General features: G+C 39.0%; 1 protein-coding gene across 1 annotated transcript in view; it reads left to right on the top strand.

Moving 5' to 3' along the window:
* The window catches only part of PARP4 (poly(ADP-ribose) polymerase family member 4), a 32272-nt gene extending 14995 nt beyond the window's left edge, over positions 1-17277 (top strand). Inside the window, 20 exon segments of the mRNA XM_088522150.1 lie at positions 312-461; positions 620-700; positions 1140-1310; positions 3028-3092; positions 4769-4838; positions 4840-4851; positions 6454-6538; positions 6541-6587; positions 8331-8526; positions 8725-8795; positions 10281-10468; positions 12152-12181; positions 12183-12238; positions 13489-13661; positions 14802-14891; positions 15284-15308; positions 15311-15385; positions 15528-15600; positions 15602-15646; positions 17013-17277. Of these exon segments, the coding sequence (XP_088378276.1) occupies positions 312-461; positions 620-700; positions 1140-1310; positions 3028-3092; positions 4769-4838; positions 4840-4851; positions 6454-6538; positions 6541-6587; positions 8331-8526; positions 8725-8795; positions 10281-10468; positions 12152-12181; positions 12183-12238; positions 13489-13661; positions 14802-14891; positions 15284-15308; positions 15311-15385; positions 15528-15600; positions 15602-15646; positions 17013-17163 (1854 nt within the window). The 3' untranslated portion in view covers positions 17164-17277.
* Positions 17278-18586: the final 1309 nt, after the last annotated feature.

Here is an 18586-nt window from a genome sequence, read left to right as displayed (position 1 = left end):
TGGCTTTTTAATGTGGGCCCTTGTTTTGTGAAGAGTAGCCTGACAGCTCAAGCTCTACTGGTAGACCAAGTAACATGTAGAAGGTCATGGTTTACTTTTCTTCTGGAAGAGATTTGGTTAATGATATAAAGATTAAAAGTTCCACAGCTCCTTCATGTTTGTGGATGTACCTATTCTTTACACACTGATTTTACATTCACTTCTAATGCAGCTTCCAGTTAGGGCATACTTACTGACACTTTGCAGTACAAAGTGGGTATGCTGTTTCACTTGAAATATTGCTACTTTTATCTTATTTTAATTCATTTCAGGTAGTGATATTTCAGACTTACACCAATGAAAGCAGTAGTCTGATTGAAGCTAAATATGTCTTTCCTTTGGATGATAAAGCTGCTGTGTGTGTATTTGAAGCTTTTATCAATGGAAAACACATCATTGGAGAGGTAAGATGTTACACTTAGGTGCGGCCAATCTCCAGACTCAAAAGTATTTGATTTGATTTTTTTCTCAAGTTCTTTATTCTTGCCACTTGGCTGGATTTCAAGGTAGTCGTGTCATTTGAAGTGATATTGACTATTGTATTCTGTACTGTTTTGGAACAACATTTCATAGGTTAAAGAAGGAGACACAAGCACATAGAGAATATAGAGAAGCTATCAGATAGAGTGATGGAGCTTATCTAATGGACCAGGATGCACCAGTATGTTGAATATAGTGGTTTGTTTACCTATTTGAAAATTTTGGAATGGTCAGGGTACAAAACATAATTTAGGACACGAGTGCATATTCCCATTGGAGTCTTTAGAGAATCATCTCTTTCTTGGGTAGCTTCTTTTTATTGGAACTCATTTAGGCTCTACATGGCATCACTTTTAAAAACAAGTATTTTTTTTTTTTTCTATATGTGCTACTGTTTAAGTAAGATATGTCTTTCTGGAGCTTTTCTTTCACTAAGAAGTTTAGATTTCTTTACAAAGGCTCCTCTTTTTTGTTATAATTGATGAGTTTTGCCCATTTAAAGTAGTATTTTCTGTGCTATTGTTTGATCTCAGTGTGCGTAAACAACAATTAAATTTTGGAGGGGAAAATGCAGACTTTAATGATGATCTCTCCCTCCCCCTCTTTTTTTGGTCTTTTAGGATATTTTTGTAATAAGTGTTGGAAACCTGCCACCAAATTCTACAGTCCTCATCAAAATCTCCTACCTCACTGAACTGAGTTCTCATAATGGCTGTATCTCCTTTCATTTGCCTGCTTCTGTCTCACCATGGCAACAGGACAAAGAGTTAAATGAGAACTCTTACAGGTTTGTAAGTCTTAAAATAGCATCTTCTGCATCTTTTTGTTTTGAAGCAGTTGTGTGCCTAGCACATTGTAGTTACTTAAGAAGTTTCTGTACAGTCTTGATTATTTTCCTCTTATCTCTTATTAAAAGGTAATTGCTTGTAACCTTTCTAGTCATAACAAGGGTATCAAAAAGCAAAGCGAGCATAAACTTAAGCAGAAGGGCTGCAGTTGGTAGCAAACCTCTTCCTGTCTCTGAGTATTAATTTAGACCTGCAGTACTTAGAAAGCTGACTTGAGTTGAAGCATGTTATAGTTAGATGCCATATTTTATTTTGGGTTATCTGGTGTTTCTGTGATGCTGTTCCTCCTTGACAAGACATTTGCAGATGATACTGAACTGGGAGGAGTAGCCGACACTCCCGAGGGCTGTGCTGCCATTCAGAGGAACCTAGACAGGTTGGAGAGTTGGGCAGAGAGGAACCTTATGAGGTTCAACAAGGACAAGTTCAGGGTCCTGCACATGGGGAGGAATAACCCCAGGCAGCAGGACAGATTAGGGGTTGACCTGCTGGAAAGCAGCTTGTCAGAGAGGGATTTGGGAGTCTTGGTTGACAACAAGTTAACCATGAGGCAGCAATGTGCCCCTGTGGCCAAGAAGGCCAATGGGATCCTGGCTGCATCAGGAGGAGCGTTGCCAGCAGGTGGAGGGAGGGGATCCTGCCCCTCCACTCAGCTCTGGTGAGGCCGCACCTGGAGCATTGGGTGCAGTCCTGGGCTCCCCAGGACAAGAGGGACGTGGAGCTTCTGGAGAGGGTCCAGCGTAGAGCCACAAAGATGGTGAAGGGACTGGAGCATCTGTTGTATCAGGAAAGACTAAGCGAGCTGGGCCTGTTTAGTCTGGAGAAGAGAAGACTGAGAAGCGATGTGATCGACACGTTCAAGTACCTGAGGGGTGAATGTAGGGAGGATGGGGCCAAACTCTTCTCGGTGGTGGCCAGTGATAGGACAAGGGGTAATGGGTACAAGCTGATGCACAGGAAGTTCCATCTCCATGTGAGGAAGAAAATTCCTTCCTGTGAGGGTGCTAGAGCCCTGGAACAGGCTGCCCAGAGAGGTTGTGGAGTCTCCTTCTCTGGAGATCTTCCAAACCTGCCTGGATGCCACCCTGTGCCCTGTGCTCTAGGTATCCCTGCTGGAGCAGGGGGGTTGGACTAGATGAACTCTAGAGGTCTCTTCCAATCTCAACCATTCTGTGATTCTGTGACACAGAATGCATTTGTTGGCAAGAAAAACACTGTGTCTCCATCATGAAACAGCAGCTGAGCAGCTGCTAAGCACTCTGACACTGTCCTCTGCTTCCTGCACAGGGCTGCCCATTTGTTTCCTTGGATGCCCTTGATAGCTGCAAAGTTCTCTGAGTGGGAGAAGAGGTCACCTCTGTGCTTGAATGATGGCAAAGAGCCAGAGATGGTTCTTGGTGATGTTCAATCGAACGGGTATATCACATTTCTGACTGAACAGTCGAGCCTTCTACTTCATGCCTGCTACTGTCCTGAGTTCTGCAGATTAATTGTGGGAGGGAAGTATCTGCTTCATCTGAATTTTAGCTACTGTAATGCTCAAATCACAACATCTGTATTAATAAATGAAGCAGAGAGGGTGCAATGCAATCCCAGCTTAGCGATGTAATAGTAGAAAGTGGAGTAGCATGCAAGTACTTTGAGTGATGTTGTTTAAAAGTTCTTTTTTATTTTGCAGGATACAGTAAAAACGTCTTGCATTAAACAAGTAGATACACGAAAGTAGTAAGTTCTTTCAATTTATATTAATCTGCCTTATGGGCAGTACTTTACATCATTAAATTAAAACGTCATTTTAAATTATCCTTTTTTTTTCTCTTTGTGTAGAAATTGTGATACTAGATTGCATTATCGAAAGATTAATGTAATTTCACTTGTTCTCATCTATCACCTTTAGCTGTTATTGGGGAATAATACCTAATTAAGCATCTTTTTCCAATAAATGGTCCTTTTGTTTCTTTTACTGAGGTTTTCATATTAAATCACAAGTTGTATGTCAGTGAGCTGCATAATCTTTGTATTTTGAATATCATTCATTGCACTTTATAGTTTAATGTTTCTTTGCATTTGCAGTTCACAATAATTTGAAACTACAATGTTACTGGCAAGGCAATACTTCTTGTAAACTGATTATTATAACTTAATTTCCTGTAACACCTCACAGATGGCCATTCTCAACCAAAACTAAAAGCCATGCAGATAGCCAATAGCAGTAAATATGCCAGAGACAGCCGTTCTTCAAGGAGTTGGCTTTTCAGTTTAAAAAAAGAGACATGAAAAGGGCTTCTCATAAGCGTGTCCTAGTTTTTCTTTTCTATGTGCAAAGCAGGCACAAAATTACATCTGTTATAATTTTCTCAATTTTTATTTAATCCTAAAATGGTGTTTCCCATTGTCTTGGTTTTGCTCAGTATGTGTACTACTCCTTAAAAGAAATATTGTACTGCTCTGATAAAGGTTTGGTGCAGTTTCTGCTGTGCATGAGGAGTAAATTAACCATATAGTAGGCATCTAGAGGCAGGAAAGGTATTTAGAAATGTAAGAAAATTTTAAACTGGTATGAAGGAAAAATCAAACTGTAAAAATTGGAAAACATTTAAGAATAGATATTGTGTGGGGAAAAAATCATGTAACTCAGGGACCAAAAATGCTATCTGACAAAATACTTATTAATCTGGCTACAAATTAAACAAAACCAATGACTGAAATCTGAAGGAGGAAAAAAATATTATGTATGGTTTACCAATGAGGACTGGAGCAGTTAGCTAGAGAAATGGTGAACTTGTTTGCTCTGGAATCCAGAGTGGTGGGGTGTGTTAAGTTGTGCTTTAAACAAATAAAACATTGGGCTAAATGACGAGAAAATGATTAAAAGGCTTTTGTGTTATTGAGATCGTGTCCAATGACCTGCTGATCATTTCTGGCCTTTGAAAGTGAATCAGCAAGGTTAATTTTTGCGTATCCTAGGAACAGAAACTTGTCTAAGTATTCAGTATTCTACACTTCTGTCCAAAGAGTTTAAAAGGACAGGAGACATAGCTCATTCTCATGGATATGTCATGGCCTGCAGATTAAATATCCTCTATTCCAGAATGCCCTTTCATAGAATCATAGAATGCTTAAGGTTGGAAGGGACCTCTAGAGATCATCTAGTCCAACCCCCCTGCACACACAGGGTCACCTAGAGCACGTGGCACAGGACTGCGTCCAAGCGGGTTTTGAAGATCTCCAGAGAAGGAGACTCCACAACCTCTCTGGGCAGCCTGTTCCAGTGCTCTGTCACCCTCACTGTTAAGAAATTTTTCCTTCAGTTCCTGTGGAACTTTTGATGCTTCAGTTTCCTTCACCTTTATGCAATGATTTAATAATTTATTATGATCACTTCTTTTTTCTTTATCCAGCCAATTCTCCTTGGACATGTCTATTGAGATGCCATACACTACTGAATGAATAAATAGCTGGACACATGAAGGTTAAAATAAAGGTAACTACAACTGTGCCTCTGCCCTAGCAGTTCTGCTAGGACATATGCTAGGAAGTGGATGTACTAGGTGTGTGTGGTTTGTAGAGAAGGTTCATTCTGAAGACTGGTTGTTCCTGTCTCAGATGAAAACTTTGCTTGTGCCTGAAACTTCAAAATAACTTAAAAACTTGTATTTAAAAATATTCAAGAAAGTGAATGATATTTTAAAGAATAGACGAGGGGAGAGCGGTGGATGTCGTCTATCTCGACTTCACCAAGGCTTTTGACACCTTCCCTCACAACATCCTCCTGGGCAAGCTCCGGAAGTGTGGGATAGATGAGTGCACAGTGAGATGGATTAGGAACTGGCTGGATGGCAGGGCCCAGAGAGTGGTGATCAGCGGTGCAGAGTCTAGTTGGAGGCCTGTGGCTAGTGGGGTCCCCCAGGGGTCAGTCCTTGGTCCAGTCCTGTTCAATTTATTCATCAATGACCTGGATGAAGGCACAGAGTGCTCCCTCAGCAAGTTTGCTGATGACACGAAACTGGGAGGAGCAGCTGATACCCCAGAGGGCTGCGCTGCCGTCCAGAGGGACCTGGACAGACTGGACAACTGGGCGGTGAAAAACCTCATGCAATTCAACAAGGCCAAGTGCAAGGTCCTGCACCTGGGGAGGAATAACCCCAGACACCAGTACAGGCTGGGGACCGACCTTGTGGAGAGCAGCTCTGCAGAGAAAGACCTGGGTGTCATGGTGGACGACAAGTTGACCATGAGGCAGCAGTGTGCCCTCATGGCCAAGAAGGCCAATGGAATCCTGGGCTGCATTAAGAAGAGCATCTCTAGCAGGTCGAGGGAGGTGATCCTGCCCCTCTACTCAGCCCTGGTGAGGCCGCATCTGGAGTATTGTGTCCAGTTCTGGTCTCCACAGTACTAGAGGGATGTGGAGCTGCTGGAGAGAGTCCAGCGCAGGGCTACAAGGATGATCAGGGGCCTGGAACATCTGCCCTACGAGGAGAGGCTGAGGGAGCTGGGCCTGTTCAGCCTGGAGAAGAGAAGGCTGAGAGGGGATCTAATCAGTGTATATAAATACCTCAAGGGAGGGAGTGCAGAGGACGGGGATGGTCTCTTTTCAGTGGTGGCCACTGATAGGACTAGAGGAAATGGCCGGAAACTGAAACATCAAAAATTCCATAGGAACTTAAGGAAAAATTTCTTAACAGTGAGGGTGACAGAGCACTGGAACAGGCTGCCCAGAGAGGTTGTAGAGTCTCCTTCTCTGGAGATCTTCCAACCCGCTTGGACGCAGTCCTGTGCCACGTGCTCTAGGTGTCCCTGCGTATGCAGGGGGGTTGGACTAGATGATCTCTAGAGGTCCCTTCCAACCCTAAGCATTCTATGATTCTATGATTCTATGATTACATAAATAGAAACTACATCTTGTAAACTTTGTGTAACCTTTTTAGTAAAAACTTTTGGAATTCATTAGATATGCTTTGTTCTCTGACCTCACAAATCACAAGTTTGCTTTAAAACATGATGTTTGGCACAAGGAATTACCATTTACTGCACGGTTACTGCTAAATAAATATTTAAATGATTGTACATGGTTTTTCTTTTCTAGAGAACAGATTGCAAGGCTGTGATTAAGACTGTGGAGAACAGCTCCCTCAATGTTAATGGCTTTGCTCTAGAAATCTGGATTTCTGAAGCATTCCTCGAATGTGGGTAGGGAAGCATCCCAACAAAAGGAGCAAGGCGGGGTAATGGTGAGGGCATGGCCCAAGTTCCAAGATGAAAAGCACATCCTATTGTATGAGGCAGTACTGGCAATCATAAAATATATGAGAGAAAAACAGTTTGGTTTTGATGGGTAAAAGATGAACAATTTCACATCATGTACAATATTCACTTCCCTCCCCACCTTCTTTGCTTCCCAAGCTGAGTATTCTCCAAAAATGACGTTTTCATTTTAGTTGCTTAGAATCTTGTCCCCTTTGTCTTATCCTTTTTCTTGTAATAGAGTGAATGTTGAGGTGCATTTTAAATGCTGTATCTAGTCATATTTCTGTTAAAACACCTTTTTTCCTCTGATTGTTGTGCTGCAGTTTGTAGTGGCATTTCTGCAAAATACTGTGTTTGACAGAAATGCTGCATGGCAGAGGCTGGGACTAGATAGCTTCAGAGTCATGCAGTCATTATATTAATTTAAAAAAAATAGCATTTTAAGCTATTTTTTAAAGGTAGCTCCAAATAGCTCAAAATGTTATATAGAGAATGTATGAGAGATCAACGAAAAAGGAGGAAAAAAAAAAGGATAACATCTAAATTTGTGGGGCTATATAACACATACACGTACACCCCAAAATATTTATAGAATCTCTAAGTGTGTTAGTTTATGGGATTTGACCTTCTTAGATGATTTCACATGCTAATGTAGTTCTTACAGTTGCAGTGATTATTTGCAAAGACATTTAAATCTTATCCTTTTCACTAGAAGAAAAATAGATGGCAGTTCTACAGTTTCAGTTTCTCTCCTTGCCTGAGAAATAATTTTAAAGCTTAAGAGCTTTAAATATGTGATTTCAGGTTATTACAATCTGTATCATTCCTCTGCATTTTTCTGTGACCACAAGAATAAGAGTGGAGCCCCCAGCACTTTTAGCTATTTTCAGAGAAAATGCTGCAGAGGTGACATGTAAAGTTTGGTGTTACCAATTTCAGCTGCTTCTTATCAAAGTATTTTCTTAAATAAGACAAAATGCTGCAGAGGTGACATGTAAGGTTTGGTGTTACCAGTTCTGTTAATTCAGTGCTGAAATTGATTAATTTCAAGGTAATATCACGGTAAAATGACAGAATTGTTTTCTTTGATACTTACGTCTAGTTATGTCCATTGTGTTTTTCCTCTTTTAATCAGAGTTGCCTGTTTAAAGGGATTACTTAGTTCAGGGATTATGTTCTGATGCCTAAAATAATATTGATCCCCTGAGATGAGAAAGAAATTTGCATTTTGTTTTTAGACACACAGCTTTCCTTTCTTTTGGAAACCCTTTCATTCCTTGAACATTTTATTGCTCCACTTTTCAGAGCTTTTATATTTTTTTTAGTATGTACTTTGTGCTCATAGAGAAGGCAATGTGCACTTTTCTGCTTCACATGTCTCTTAGTTCTAGTACCTTTTCGCAAGCTGATGGTGGCAGTGGTGATTATAAAACATACTACTTGCAACTTGTTAACTTAGAGAATTGAATCCAGTGCTGATTGCAAAAGAATGAATTGGATAGGAACAAAAAGTCAACAAAATTCCTCCTCTAGGTTTCCATTTGAGAGCAGGTAAAAGACAAGGAGGTTGTGCTTTTCCCGTATTAAGAATAAATTAAATATATTTGCTAAAGCTTTGATATATGGTTATATGCTGCTCTCATAATAAGAAAATCTGTGTATATTTCAAATGAAGTTACATTCATCGACTGCAGTGATGATCTTGCTTCTCCTCAGGCTTGCATGCTTGTATTCCAGCCAGAGCACATGACAGCAGCTGCAGAGGTGCCACTGTCCAACAAAATTGTTATTTGCTTAGATTGCTCCAATTCCATGGCAGGTTCAGCCCTACAGCAAGCAAAGCAGATTGCTTTACACGCTTTGGAACAATTGTATTTAAGATGAAGAGTAAATGTTGTCAAACTTGGCACAAGTGAGTTTCTTTGTTTCCATTTTAAATAACAGCCAACTTTTACTTCCGTATCATGACTGAACTTCAATCTGGAACATCTAGCAATATGGAATTCTAGTTGATATTCTGATATTCTAGTCATAAAACTGAACTTTAATGTCCATATTGTTGTCACAGTCTTAATATTTTAACGCTCTTAGCATCAATCTTTATTCACAGATTTCACAAAATTTTATTCATCTCCAAAGAGCATCTCGGATGATTTGTCACCACTGAAGGAGTTTATCACAGTAAGCAAATTAGTTTGGCCATGTTCTAATGGACGCTTCTTTGCAAGGGATACTCGTAATTGTAAAATACTAGTGCAGATTTTCTTACTCTTTTATTTTTTCTAGGCCAACATCTTGGATTTCTTCTATCATTTAGTCTGTTTGAAATCTGTTTGCCCTAGCAAACAGATCTGGTTTGATTTTAAGTGACTGCTTAAGTGGTTATTTTGAAGGTTAGTAGATACCAGTGTTAGAACGTTTTTCAGTGTTTCCCCTCAATTTACCTTTTTGAGTTTCACGCCTCTCCATTGCCTGCTCACAGCAGAAGAAATGTTAGAATTTCCACTGGAAGTCCATAATTTGTAAGTGAAGACTAGCACTTTAGTGGCTAAAGCAGTTTTACTGAAAGAAAAATGCTTCTGACACCAAAATATCAGAAAGAACTATTTAGGACAGCAGTTTTTGTTATTACTCTTGTTCCCAAATACAGGCTCCTCATCTGCAACTAAAGAGTATGATGCTAGCATAACACTTCAAATGCTAACATAATGCATATTCTGAACATGGGATGGGAAGATGGCAGATGGAGTTCAATACAAAGTAACATAAAGGGGAAAACAACATTAAATATAGATATAAAATACAGGGCTTCATGGAGGAAAGAGAATTTGGAGCTCTGTGGATAGTCCTTTTTTTAAACAGTGGCTTAATATTCAGCAGCAGTCAAAAGGCACACAGGAAGGTCTGCATAAATCTGCTTTGCTCGGGCATCTTGAATGCTGTAAGCTCTTCTCAGAGGAGACTTAGAAAAGGTAGAGAGACAGAAAAGCAAGATGGCTGGAGATGCAGAAGACCTGCTGTGCCAGGAAAGGACTCTTCATAGCTTTTCTATAAGTCTTTATTGCTGCCTTGCTCAGTGACCTGTTTACAGGATAAGCAGAGAGGAAAAGGAGAATAGGGATGGTTATTTACTGTTTCTCACATCATGAGGATCACAGGATGTGCAGCAATATTCATGCATTCAGTAAATAGTGGACTTTCTTGTCACATGATGATGTTGAGTCTAGAATTGTAATCAAGTCCAGAAAGAGGGTTAGAGGCGTTAGAAAACACAGCTGAAGTAGCTCGTAGACATAATAATGTGGATGAAAACAGTTTAAGGACATACAAGATGTCCTAACCTACTAATTGCTGAGAGCTCTGAGAATACTTCCCAAACAATACTTACCATGTTTCTCAAATATTTTGACTAAGCATCCTCTTGCCAAGGCTACAGGAGATACAGGAGATCCTGCCAAGGATGCAGGACTAGATGGACCTTACTCTCTATCTCTAATAATAATAATTATAAAAGAGCAGGAATAGAATAAAATTTAAGAATGAATTAATCATTTGTATTTGGAAAACAGAAGAAAATGTATAGTAAAATAAAGATTAAATTATGCATTGTGCTATTTTAGAAAAGGCAATGAAGTCAAACTAAAACTGTTTTTCTTTACTTTTCAGTCTGTTACTGCAACATTGGGAAACACTGATTTATAGAAGGCCCTACGTTACTTTGGTCTGCTTTTTTCTTCTCAAGGGCAGCGTAACATTCTTGTTATATCTGATGGACACATTCAGAATGAGAGTGTGACCTTCCAGATTGTGAAAGATAATGTCCTACATACCAGGTTATTTACGTGTGGGGTTGGGTAAGTACAAAGTTAGCTAGCAAATGCATTGGGTTTAAAATCACTGATAATTGATTTGAAGCAAGGGGTTAATGAGTTGAGAACTGTCAGGTACCAGTGTGTGCTGTATTAAATATGCATGTATGCTCTGATTAAATGCAGAAATGTTTGTAGATTAAGTCAAGTTTGTGTGCAAGTAGTCTTACGTATTCATAACTTTCCTTATGACAACAACTTTACTTTTTAAGGAATATAATTAGAGAGTTTTGAATTTTTGATTTTTGAATTTCATGTTTTGGAATAATGTAATTTCAATAGTATAATTTCAGTATAACATTAAGATAGTTGCAAATATCATTTTATCATATTTTTTGTGACAGAATTATATCTTAAATAGTACTATAATATAAAATTTGATGATTTGATAATTTGATTTTTCATTTGCTTTGTAAGGTAATGTCTTAAAGAAGTGATAGTAGCTTTCTGAAGCACTATACACCTGTGGGCATTCATCAGCCTGTGGTACATGTGTTCCTCCTAGAATGCAGTCCACTTCAAAATGATGCCAAAATAAACCTCTTCTACCCCAAAACAGCCTTTGCCTTTCAGCAGGCAAGACAGGGAGTGACTGTTCCAGACAGCGAACATTTTCCTGAGAAGCCAACTTGGTGCTTACTCCTCTGGAGCGGGCAGCAGAGGGAAGCACAGTTTGTGCTTCACCCTGCACTGCCTGCCCGGAGAGGGCAGCGGGAGGGGAAATGACGTTTGGGAACATCAGGTGTCAACTCTGGTTATCTGTGTTACAATGACTTCTCAAAGATCAGAGGAACAGGTAAAACCTCACTGAAATTCTGTTTTGTCTGTAATAACAATTCTTTGCGGGAGAATGAAGAATCTTTAAATATAGTGCAAGACTTTCAATTTACTGTGTTGTACAAAGCAGCAAAATCCGGAAAAGGGCTTTTAAGAGGACAGTAAACCTTTTTAAATCCCAGATGATAGATGTTTTTAGAATAAATATAGTTGCATTGCATTTATTTTGCCTTGAGGGATTTTAGTGGGTAGAGTTTCCCAAGCTTTCACTAGGACAGGAGTGTGGCTCTGGCCAGGAGTGATTCTGTTAACTTTTTGAGAAAGATTTGAGGTGTACTGCTTCTTTCTTCTCCACAAAAATTCCCATCTACTTAATTGTTTTCCTTTTAAACCCTCTATAAAACTCTCATTTGCCTTCATACCCACACAATAGCTTGACAGTGGCCTGTTAGTAAGCAAAGCCTTCTGTTCTATCAGGCTAATAAGTGTTATATCAGTTACACCCATATTGTCCAGACAGTAACATTCTCTAGCTGACACTGCACTTAGCTGTGTCCTCACTAAATAGTTATGCTAAAATTAAGGTTAATTGACTGAATATTAGAATCATGCCGATGCAGCCTTATAGGTGTTTGACCCTAATTTAATTTACCTGAGCTGTTCCACCATGCCACATAAAAACTCTTGTGCCAGGTAATTCCCTCAGATGTTGTTAGGAAATCAGTAACAAGCAGTCATTTGTTGGCTCAGTTGCTGTTGTTTGATCTGTATCCTAAAAAGAGGGTGGAATTTAGAAAAATAGCAGCACTAATCAAAATAAAGTATTTGGAAATGCTATTGGATGACAAATTTAACTCAGTAATGCATGAAGAAAACTTTTTGTGTTGTTAGTTCCACAGCAAATCGTCACATTCTGAGATCATGGTCCTGGAGCATTTGAATACTTTGACTCAAAATCAAAGTATAACTGGAAGGAAAAGCTATGTTAATAAATCCTGAATATCTTCAATATATAATTGATATCAATATATGAATATATCAATATCTCATACTGAAAATCTTCAACAACACAAAATGGAAATTAAGTTACATGGGATCACGTGGCTTTGGTATTGCATTAGCATAACTTAAAAAGATGCATTAGATAAAAGATCGAAGATGCTTGTCTACTAAGTTTTCTTTTATTTTTAATGTAAATGCAACTGAAGTGAGAATGGAAAGTATTTAGTCTGAGTATTATTAAGGTCTCAAGTTTGTTCCTTGTTTTCAGCAGGAACACAAGTTGCTAAGAAAGGATATGAGAATTGTAGAACACCCCAGGCTCTGTGATAAGGGAGGGAATTTGCTGCTCATTTCCCACCTTAGTGCCAGAATGGGCACTAAATGTGTTAAAGCGAGGAAGCCATGACTTAGTTTTCCTACTCTTAATGGGAGATCTTCAATACTTTTCTTGGTTAGTGCAGTAACATAACTTAGAAAAGGACTCTGAACTGTCAGTATATGTACTGTACCTGGATGGAAAAACAGTGCTTCACTTCTGTCATGACTCACCATCCATCTCCAACAGCGGCCTTGTTATAATGATGAAGCCTGTAGCAGTTATATTCTTTAACTTCTAATGGTTAACTTTGGATGTATTTATGATTTTCAAATAATCCAGGACCCCACGTGTAATTTTTTTAGGCTCTCTATGTGGTTGTTCCTAGAGCTCTACCCTGTGCATTGGGTCTGTTCACTCTTGAAGCAGTGTCAGTAGAGCAGCAGCAGCAGGCTGGTCTCTGGCCTGTACCTTGTTGTTGTTTTTTCATTTTTCTGCTTTGTTTTGTGTTGGGGGGAAAAGATGAGAGCATAAATTATCGGTGTTGCTATTCTGAGTGTCAGTGATGTGTGCAGCACTAGCCATAGCAGGCCATGGAGATGTGCAGTACTCTGCATAGAGGTGAGTTCACGCGTCAGCCATGGTGCTGTATGGTGCCATACTCCCTAGGCTGCTTGGCAGCCTTGATGAATACCCTTTAAGTGTCAGCTTTCACTTAGAAGGAATCCTGTTATTCCAGAAGTCAGTGCAATAATGGCTGAGTGAGCATCCTTATCACTTCCAAATGTTACATTCATTTTTACCTGTAATATCTGGAAGTTTTCCATACACATAGCAAAATATATTATTTGTGAAATTAAATATTGGTTTTTTTTTTGAAAGCTGAGTAATTTGTTTTGTGTCTTTACACAGATACAGAGCCAAGTATCTAGAATATTTTCTCCGGGATGCAGTTCTGTTTCTATTAAATGGCAACAGTTTGATATAAATGCACCAGAGCCAATGCAGGCTGCTGCTCGAATGCAGTCTTTGTTTAACAACGAGAGGCTTCTTGTCTACGGATTCATCCCTCACTGTACTCTGGTAAAAAAAAATATCCCTTCTCTAGCCTGAACAGTCCCAGTTCTTAGTCTTTCCTCATAAGAGAGATGCTTCAGGCCCCTAATCATCTTCATAGGCCCACCCTGGACTCTCTCCACGTCCCTCTTGTATTGGGGTGCCCAGATGTGGACACAGAATTCCAGATGTGGCCTCATCAGGGCTGAACAGAGGAGGAGGAGTCACCTCCCTCGAGCTGGTGGCTACAACGTGATGCACCCCAGGTTAGCACTGTGCACGTTGCTGGCTTGTGCTCAACTCTAACATCCGCAGGGACTCCAGGTCCTTCTCCGCAGAGCTGCTTTCCCCCAGCCCGTCCTAGTCCTCCTGCCTGGTGTTATTCCTCCCTAGGGGAGGACCCTGCACTTGCCTTTGAACCTCATGAGGTTTCTTTGCCCACCTCTCCATTCTGTTGAGGTCCCTATGAATGGCAGAACAGCCATCTATTGGCTGCTGATAACACCTGTTAGCCACTCAAATCTCATTAAGTAACTGTTTAAACGCCTTGCTAGAGGAAGACAATCTTCAATATGTGATCTTTCTCAATATATCAGATATATCAATGTCCATTTTTGCCTTGGATAAAGACTGGGTTCCTTTATTTGTGACTGTCCTCTTGCTGTAAGGGAAAATGTTTTTAGGCAAAACTTTAGTTTTGAAGACTTGAAGACTGAAATGTAGAGTCTGTAGTTGTTATATAATGCGGAAGATAATTACCTTTCTTTTACAGATTGCCTTAAGGAACTGATTTCCAAAAATTGGCTTTTAGCTAGCTGAAAATTTAGAAACATTTTTTTTTCCTCTATCTTAGCTTATTTGAGAGTTTTAGACCATTTTTTCCTGTAAGAATTGTGAGTACAACTTTCTCTTAGCCTGGAAGAAGAATAGAGCAAGAGCAAAAAAGTCTATAGGGAAAATGCATGTTCCTGCCCAAAACTGAGTGAGGGGTTAGGGAAAGTTAGAAGGAGTACGATATTAGGCAGGCCAGTGTGTTCGTACAAGTTCTTCCTTGAACGTCTCCCTGTTCAGAGTGTGTAAGTGTGCTCATTCCTATGTATGTGTTCAGTTTTGACATCAGTGTTTCTTTTAGCTGATCATATTTTTTTCAATATTTAACAATCTAAGAAGCAAATCTTGAAAAACAGGATTATTAATCTCAGTTTGGAGAACTCGATCCTAACCCAATTTACAAGCTTTGTTACAGTTGAGAAAAGGGTATGTTTCCTTTAAAGTATCTTGTTTCCTTTGGATTCTCTTTCAAAAGATTCTAAATTGTGTAGCCTTATAGACATCAAAAACAGTCTCTCCTTTTGCTGAACAATGTTCATTCTTTTACAGTAGAGCTGAAATTAATGATTTTTGCAATTATTTTTGTTTCTTTTGCAATACAGCAAGTTATTTGTGTGAGTTCATAAAGTAGTTGTTTAGTACATCGAGATGATTATTTGTTATTTGAGTGCTGGTTTTTAGATGCGAACTTCAGCTTGTGAATTTTTGTAAGATTTTGATTATTTAAAAATATTTTTCCTGTCTGTTACTGTGTTCTTATCAAATATATTTTCAGTGTCTCAAGTTTTTACTTACCCATATCTTTGCTTATTCCCTAGTATGGCTCATGGAATCTCAATTCACAGTTGGGAAAATCTTAGAATTTGACGTTAATTATTTAATTAATGATTTCCTTATCGGAAAAGTCATTCAGTCACTTGGTAAATAATTTTATCTCATTAAGAATCAGGACAAATACTGGTTCAATGTGCTCTATAGAGACTTTGCAGAAAAGTAAAAGATGCTTTGTTAAGCCAAAAAACTAAATAGAAATACTACTACTTCCCTTCTCTCATTCTTTAGGTCAAAATGGAAAAGAAAAGTTACTGCAGTTGATTGCTACTCTTCTTGTGCTACAGTTCATCCACTGCACACAGAAAGGGAAAATCACTGATGAAACTGGGTGATTTATCAACTTCAAGGTGTGTTCTTAAATACAGTCTTATAATTTAATGTACTCATATACCCTTTCTACATACAGAAGATTTTATTGTGGAGAGTCAGTGATTTTGCAGTTGTGTATTGCTTAGTGAAGGGAATAGAAAATATTAATGATATTGGTAGCATATGGCTCCTTTTGTAAGAGGATGCACGGAGGAGGGAATCCACAAAATGTGTTTCAAAAAATGCTAAATATAAAAAACAATGTATTGCAGTAACAAGATATTTATACCTCTTACTAGAGTCGCTGAATAATTCAAGTTGGAAGCAACCTTTATAGGTTATCTCTTCCAAATCCCTTGCATAAAGCAGGGCTAACTTTCATGTTAGAAAGGTTGCTCACGATCTTGCCCAGTTGAGTTTGGAATATTTTTAAGGTTGGAGATCCCACCACTTTTCAGGGCCACTTGTGCCAGTGTTCAACTACACTTACCCTGGAAATTAGGAAAAATAAAATGTATCTATCAATTTTTCCTTAATGTAACTTGTGTGCCAGCTCTTACCCTTTGTAGTCTTTGGAATGTGAATATTTTTATAATTATATTTATAGCTGGATGTTGTTCACAAACATACACCATAAAATATTGCAGATGACTTGAAATCATTAGGGCAGAAGATTCTTCACAGCAGCTTCCGCCCTCCCTACTAGCCCAAGGGGATGCCAATGCTGCCTTGCTTCTGGCAAGGACCACTCATTTCAGTGTGTCCCAGGGAATATAGAAATTCCCTTTCATTTGTAGTGTGGTGAACAACTGTCAGCTTGGAAACTTTCTGATGTAGACAAAGGGCCAAGGAGGAGCAGGTCTCCAGAAATTCCAGCTTGCCCCAGCTACCAACAGACTCTTGTGCCAAGCTGGGGACACCCTTTGTACTTACAGGGAATATAAAAACATACAGTTTGTTCATCCTCTCTTGAAATTCCTTGACAGAGGGATAAATTGTCTTGTTTTTATAACTTTGGCTACTCCAATCAGAAATAAAAATAAAGTCACATTGACTGCTGGATGAAAGCAGGCTGAGTGAAAAAAAGTGAAAAGTGAAAGAATTCTGATATAGGTGAATGTACTGAGGACTCAGGTTCCTTCTGTACATTGTACAGATCAGTTTTGCTTCACTGAACTGATCGGAATAATGTGAATAAGTACAAGGAATGATTGCAAGTCTACATACCTTCCATGTGGATGTTTCTGAAAAGATCTGGGCAGGACAGATGCTGATATAGTTTCCTGTATTAAATTATTTTGTATAGAAGCTGGGTCATTGTGCTGTAGGTAATTTTTTAGAAGAAAATATGTTTTTTGCTTCTTTTGGGGATTTTATTCTGAAAAGCTTTATTTGTATCCGCAGCACTGTTCATTGGGCTTTTGTGTTGATCAAGAAATCAGTAGAGTGGGTGAGAAGAGCTGAACCACATTTTCCAGCTATTTACTATCAACTTGAACTTGGGAAGGACTGGGATTGTGCCACCAAGAAGATACTGGGTATTAACTTTAATTAACATCAGTTCTCCTTCTAATTAAAATATTTAATCACATCATGATTCTTTAAGATAACAGCCGAGTTAGTTTTCCTTGCAATCTTACATAAAATGTTTTAAATGTGGACATTTAATGCTCTAAGGCTTCAATTAAAGGTATGGAGATACAGGATTTTCTAGTTTAAAGTCTTAGTTTTGCATGTGTAGTAGTTTAGTAGGAGCAAACTTACCTGCAACTGTTAAGTGCCATAGTAATTATTTGCCATAAATCTCTGGTTCATTGAACATTATTAGTGCTTTAATGATGTCTTTGATGTCTTGATTTCTTGAAAACTCTTGTATACTTTATTAATGGTACTATGCAAATTTAATGTAATACTAACCCAATTTGAAAAAACTGCAGTGTATGTTTTGAAAGATAATAGAATGTATTTAAGGAAAAACTAATAAATATTTTTGTAACAGATGAGTGTTTCCAATTGGGTAGTTTTTGTAACTCCTTCAGGATGCCAGCAGAACAATTAATTTTCTCCTGCACTGCTTTTCTTATCATAGGTAAATTTGTGAATAGATAGGTCAGTTTTTGAGAATGAATGGGGACCCTTTTATTTTGCTTGCTGTTAGTCAGTATTCTGATTTTCTCCTGCAGAAAAAAGCTGACATGTTATTTCAAACTGGACCGAATACTGAAGCCTGGTAACAAAAGCAGAGTAAAAGTGATTTATCTTAATGTACTTTTCATTAAAGTGTTAAAAGGTGTTAAAATGAACATATTATGTCTTCTAGATGATGGAGCTGGGCAGAATCGCAGCCAGGTACCTTGTGGTCTGAAGAGCTTTAGCTAGGGGCTTAGCACAAGTGCGTGCGCTCAGACCTGCTCAGGGTGTTCAGGACATGCTCTTCCGTTGTCTTGAAAATTTATTTTAAACACCAGAGGCAGACGATTCATCAGCCTTCATAGGTTGCATGTTACCATGCCTGAGGAATCCAAGTGCATTCTAGGAGTGACACAGAAACAAACTGTGCAGTCTCCTTTGTAGGTATTTTCAGGAGAAGCTAAGCAAGTATCTGCCACTGGTGGAGCAGGGTGACTTCGTCCTGTGTGAGTGCAGGCAGTTGCCACACACGTACCCCGAGATCCGAGGTGCTGTGAATCCTTGTTTTCCTGTCTGTAAGATTCTTGCTCTTTCCAGTAAATAATACAAAGGAAAGAGCTGGGCTACACTTTAGTTGAAAAGAAACAGGATATTGGTGTCATAAGATCTAGAAAGACTGAATTAATGCAATTCTAAGCTAGATTCAGGGTCTGCTGAAAAGTATTCAATCAACTGATGGTGGAGCCCTGTTAGAAAGTGGCCATGGGTGGAAATAAAAGATTATTTTAGTAACACCTTGCACAGACTCAGACTGGTTGAGCATTGTCACCGTTGCAGCGTTGCATCCT

Source organism: Tinamus guttatus, unplaced genomic scaffold, assembly GCF_059628265.1.
Source record: "Tinamus guttatus ecotype Peru unplaced genomic scaffold, ASM5962826v1 Tinamus_guttatus_pri_ptg000150l, whole genome shotgun sequence".
NCBI classification, from domain to species: domain Eukaryota; kingdom Metazoa; phylum Chordata; class Aves; order Tinamiformes; family Tinamidae; genus Tinamus; species Tinamus guttatus.
This window is presented reverse-complemented; position numbering and strand designations above follow the sequence as displayed.